This window comes from Polistes canadensis, unplaced genomic scaffold (genome assembly GCF_001313835.1).
Source record: "Polistes canadensis isolate GaletaPanama2010 unplaced genomic scaffold, ASM131383v1 scaffold_55, whole genome shotgun sequence".
Lineage (NCBI taxonomy): Eukaryota > Metazoa > Arthropoda > Insecta > Hymenoptera > Vespidae > Polistes > Polistes canadensis.
The window spans coordinates 522172-528406 of NW_014569602.1; the positions used below are offsets into that span (position 1 = coordinate 522172).

Here is a 6235-nt window from a genome sequence, read left to right on the forward strand (position 1 = left end):
TATTATTAATATTATTATTATTATTATTATTATTATTATTATTATTATTATTATTATTATTATTTTCTATAAAAACAATTCGCCTAATTTATGAGCGCATTAGTCTTTTAAAAATGTTTAGTTTTAGTTGCATTATATAAATTATTAGACTTTCTCTTTAGTCGATTAAAAAGACATTCTAACGGTTAGTAATATACTTTGATCTGGTCGATTGCATGCACGGGGAATTTGGCCCTGGTGCATCCTTCGACCATTCTTCCCCCCCCCAAAATGACCTGGCGACTTACTTCTCAGTAAGTACACTCTGCCTTTCTCTCTTTTTCTGTCTGTTTCTATGTTTTTTTTACCAATCCTTTTCTTTTTTTTCTGTTCCAATTTCACCGCTACACCGTATTACTTACAATTTCTTCTATACAGCGTGAATTATTGAGTGCAATGTTTTTTATATGATTTGATTTTTTTCATTTTATTTTGTTGAATTTCACATCTATCATTATATACTTAATAATATACAGGATGTCCTATAATTGATGATATAAGTAAGAAAGAAATGATTCTACATGAAAAATTAAATCGACAGTGAAGAATAAAATTTGTTCATGTGAAACTTTGTTGTTTGATAAATGTAAATTTGAAAATGTTTCAAGTATACGTGTACTTGACTAAGCTTGAAATCCTAAACACTAAAAACCTAATTCGATAAATATAAGAGTAGAACGGATACAACAGATTTTATTATACTGATGACGTTTGCAAACATATTAAGAAGCACAAAAATGCTTTCTAAAATGTCCGAAAGTAAGGTAATGAAATTCGACGAGTTGAAAACTGAATCAACAGCACACGCCTACTTGACAAATTTTCCAATTTATTTCTCTCAAAGATAAAGCCTTATTCTACATTCTCGATTAAATTTTTTATCTAGAATCACCCTTGTTCGTTGGTACCATCAGTTACAGGACATCCTATATATGTATATACATATATTGTTATCATTATAATTGCAGCCACGTAATAAATAAGTAAAATGTCACACGTGTCACCAAACAATTAATTCGAGAAACGAAACAATTTTGTTAATATTTTCAACGAAAAATATTCTTATATATCATTGTCGTATAACTATCATATCATTTATCATATTTTCAATGAATTAACAAATAATGGTGACGTCTATTGCATATTTATTGAACACCTATATATTAATAAATCTTTATCTAGACAAAGAATAATGAATACGAACAAATACTTCGGATATGCCTGCATATAGCACCCTGTAGATCGTAAATCCAATAATCCAGCAATGAATTTGATTGAAATATAATTTGTTGTATTATTTTTCTTACAGCACGAGTATTCAGATCCTCTCCGCAATTTGGTGTCACACTTTTCACATACGAGTTGCTGCAAAGGTTATTTGTAGTTGACTTTGGAGGATCGTAAGTAATTTTATTTTGTATTCCAAAAAATTCATAAATTGTGATTCACGTTATTTATCGTTATTCGCTGACAAAAAATTTCACGTGCATGCAGTGAAAATGAAAATTAATTTATAGTACGAAGCAGCCGCGTGTTATTGGAGTAAGATAATATTTTTGCAAATGCATTAAATATAAATAATTAACAAATAGTATTACTATTATAATAATACCACATTAATATAATTCCTGCTTAACATGTTTAAATAAAAATAATACATGTATTTAATATGTTACAAGAAAATGATTATTTTTTATATATCGAGGATTGAGTTATTTAAATAAATTAATTAATATGTGATATATTAAATGATATGCATGTATTTGTAGTATACCATTATGTTTAAATTATGACATAAAATATTTTGATATATACATATAAATGTGTATAATAAAGTTACTAATTAAGTTATTGTTGTAACTATATTAATACAGATGGAATTCGACACTTGTGCTCACATATTTATTAATGAAATGTATTTAATCCTATATCTAACAAACTTTCAAATACTGATCTGCATGTAATTAATGCTTTAATTGTGCTGTAAATATAAATTAATGAACAGTAGTATGTAAACACTTTTAACATTCGCTTTTAATATGCTTATGATAATGTATTTGCAGTACTGTTGCTTAAAAAGGTATATAAACATTAATAGATTAACATAAACGAGTAGAAATAGTTGAATTAATAATAAATCTTAATTACAGTCGACCAACAGGGTCAGAACAAAGGGTTCCTGCTACAGGATTGGTAGATGAAATACGATCATCAAATCCAGATCATATAGGTGGCTACCAAATAGCCTTGCCTGTTTTTAAGGGAATAGAGAGCAAATTTGGTCTATGTCTACCCAGGTTCCAAACAGTGACTGTTCAACCTGACGGCAAACCACAGAAAATGCAGTAACATTATTAGCTAGAAGATATAAGCTTGTAGCAAAATTCTGCTGCCATAATAGCATACAAGTATCATTGGTTGTTTGGTTCCTTCTAATTCCAAGATTACAGAGCAAAAAAAGAAAGAAACAGAAAGGAAAAAAAAATATTCAAAAGATTATCTTACCCGTTCTTTTCTATTAACAAGTAATTTGACCATTACAATGGTAACTTTATTATATGTGATTATTATAATAATTGGAGTTAATATAAAATAGAACCTTAACTAGATCATCGTCAAATACTATTTCTAGACTTTTAATTGAATAGGTCTAAGAGATTTGTTGTAGGATCCATCGACTAATTATCTAGTAGGCATTGGCAGTACGTAAAATAATATCTATTCTAGTCAGCTATGAACTATGCTATACGATAATGCTGAAAGTATATTTTTAATTATTTCTTTTTTAATTATATTTATTTAACACTTTATTTTTAACACTTTAAAGAAATTTTTGGCCACTAGCGACTGTTTAGCGTTATTGAGGAATATCCGAGCAGTCAAGAAGAATTTCATTTTCACATTTGCATAAAATAATTTCATTAAAAGTGAACACTTTTGTATATTTGAAGAAAACAGTAATTATTTTTTCCATATTTTCTGTTGTACATTGATTCATTTATGGTTACAATAAATATATAAATACAGTATATTCGCGTAACTAAAACGTGCAAAATCATGTCGTCCATTTATATATTAGTCCGTTTTTATGAAATTAATATCATAAAGAATAGAAAGAAAATATATAAAAATATATCTATCTATCTTTTACAATAGCTGATATATATAATACATTTTTCAAGAGACTATTTACATATGTACGATATTTTTTTATTTCAACTTTATATGATCTTGGATCGATGGTCATTATTTTCATTTATGATATTTCATATATGAAAGTAACATCGATCCAGTTTGAGCTCTTCTATCTTCTAGTCGTAACTGCCATTTTAATTTGAAGAATACACGGATATATTTAGTCTATGGATCCTATGCCTGTGATGATTCTATTTGAAATATTTTCCATTACGAAGGTACACGATTGTTTCGGTCAAAGAAAACTAAAATATATAACAAAAATAATAGAAATGATTAGTAGGAAATCTCGATACTTCATACGATTATAATTTCTATTAATCTATACAGAAGCTTGAAAAAAAATACACGCACACACAGATTATGTCAACGGTATCGTTGTATATATATTTCTTACTATATAAACGGAAACTTTGAATCACGTTAACAATTTTTGCACGCTTTCGATTGATTTTCTAATTAAATCCAATTACGAAACAGGAGTGATAAATATTATAGGAAAAAACATTTTTTTGATTAAATTTATTGGAAATGTCGGATCTTTAAAAAGACGATACATATACACATACATACGCAGCCAATTTTCTTTGTATTTTATACATAAATATGTTTTAATCAATCATGTTATTAAAATGTTTAACTCATTATAAGTTCAATCGAGTTGACAATTAAAACTGCGGTATGTGTTAAAACAAAGGAGATGTTATAGAAAAAATAATTAAAAAAAGGAAGTAGAAGGAAAGATAAGAAGGAAAAGAACAAAAGAATAAATATATAATTAAAAAATAATAAAAATAAATAAATAAATAGAAATAAAACGATCTTTTTTATATACATAAATTGCAACAGAACAAAAATTTGCATTCGATGTATTTTTCTTTCACGAATATTTGTATTATCTTTTTCACTCTCAGTCTCTCTCTTTCTATCTTTGATTCTCTCTCTCTCTCTCCCTCTCCCTCTATAAATTGGTTTTTATTTAATAATTATTATTTAGAACTAAAAACAGAGAAGAGAAATTTCCACTAAGTATACTTCAAAAGGCCTGAAACATTCGATGTTCCCTCCTGTAAACCAGTTCGATATCTGTAAGGATAAAAGCGACAAATTAAATGTGAGAAAAAAAAACAAGAACATAGTTAATTCTTAAGGATGCTAATTTCATACGACTTCTATGTATTAATTAGAATTTGCTTGGAAATCTAAAAAAGATACAAAGAAAGGCGTACGAAAATGGCGCATTCTTTGCAATTGTCCAAGACTCTCGAGATTTTTCGAGTGATCTAACTTCTCGGAACACATTGTTGTACTATCGCCATAATATTATTATTATATTATACAAAAAATTGTTGATAAAAGGCATTTCGTTCTATCGAATTACTTGCTTTCAGATAATCTCGTGTTTTATACAAATAATTATAAAAATAAAATGAAACAACTGAAAAAAAAAAATTAGTTAATTAATAAATGAAAAGAAAAATAATATTGCAGAAAATTACTAATTATGAGTAAATAATAATCACCATAGGTGAATCTGTTCGAGTTAAAATAATAAAAATACAAAAAATAAATAAAAAACCTAATCTCTTTCGTAGATCTCGTTTACGAATATCTACGTAAACGCTTTAAGAATGTGTAAGCAGACGCAGGAAAGATATTTCAATTAAAAATCGCTAAATGGGGAAAAAATAGTTATTCGCTAAATTGTTTATTTGGTTTTTCGTGTATCTTAATAAAAAAAAAAAAGGTAAACAGAAAAAATACAGCGTCGAATCAATAGTAAAAATTCAAAGATGAGGATTCTCGAAACGATGTAATTCATTTGGAAATAATGTCGAAAATATTTTCCCACCGTCTGCGGCGTGAATAAACATATATCGCATACGTCAGTGTTCTTTCACGTTGGCGTGAATATCATCGAGTAAAAAATGTAAATAGGCAAAGTAACGTAAGATTAATATTCGAGAGAGAGACTAATGAAAAAAAATATGAAAATGCGTAAAGGGTGATAGGAGTAAAAAAAAGAAAAGGAGGGGTTCGATCCAAAAATGGAGATTTTTCGACATCGTTCGTTCGCACAAATCGAGTCGACCACTGTTTATTAATATTATTATTACTAGATTGATAAAAAGAAAAATATACAAAAAAAATAGGACAAAAAAAAGAAAGAAAGTATAGAAAAAATGGTGTGAAATGGTATATTTACATAACCATCTTAATTCATTGCTTGTGTAATGTACATACATATATACGCGCATACGTTGCTATGTAATATACACAAAAAAATCAAATAATGTATATGTTTCTTCTGTATGCAGCTATGTTCTTTCAACAAAAAAATCCGTTAAATGTGGATGTTTTATTAACTTCGTATTAATTCACACATACACATACACGCATATATTTTGAAGAAAAAATCATTTTCTTATCTTGGACCTTATCTTATGCACTTGTCACGGATAAAAAATTATTGGCATTGTTATTGTGCTCGCACAATATCGCTTTTGTCTCATTATTATGATTATATATTAATTAATATTGCTCTATTAAGATATCCTTAAAGTAATACGAAACTTTAATCACCGTATGCATTCTGAGAACAAAAAATATTAAAAATATATTTCTGCTCTTATAATAATGATTAAACATAAATGCGATTATGGAAAGATTTATACTGAAAGGACTATACGAGGCACGTTTAGATGAAATTATGAAATTATAATTGAAAGAAGGGTTCTAATTAAAAAAAATAAAAGAAGGTTAAGATACAACGGTTCTACGATGATCATTTTCTTCTAAGATTCATCATCAATTATGATGACTATGATCAATGATATATTAATAATACGCATTGAGATTGTAAAGACAGTGAGTTAGGTTGATGCACAAATCTATTTACGATTATAAAACAGGATTATATCTATTTTATCAAGTACTATGAATTTAAACGTAATACCGAGGAATTATATAATTAATACTAATACTAATTATTATATTAATA

The 6235-nt window shown here is 27.2% G+C and overlaps 1 protein-coding gene across 5 annotated transcripts in view; it reads left to right on the forward strand.

The window, feature by feature from the left end:
- The window catches only part of LOC106785707 (calcium-binding mitochondrial carrier protein Aralar1), a 23536-nt gene extending 19957 nt beyond the window's left edge, over positions 1-3579 (forward strand). For 4 of the 5 annotated variants that reach the window (XM_014746377.1, XM_014746380.1, XM_014746379.1 and 1 more), the window contains 2 exons: positions 1349-1439; positions 2190-3579. In XM_014746377.1, the coding sequence (XP_014601863.1) occupies positions 1349-1439; positions 2190-2388 (290 nt within the window). In that variant the 3' untranslated portion in view covers positions 2389-3579. The remainder of the gene's footprint in view (positions 1-1348; positions 1440-2189) is intronic. The other variant, XM_014746381.1, reaches the window with a different exon arrangement.
- Positions 3580-6235: the final 2656 nt, after the last annotated feature.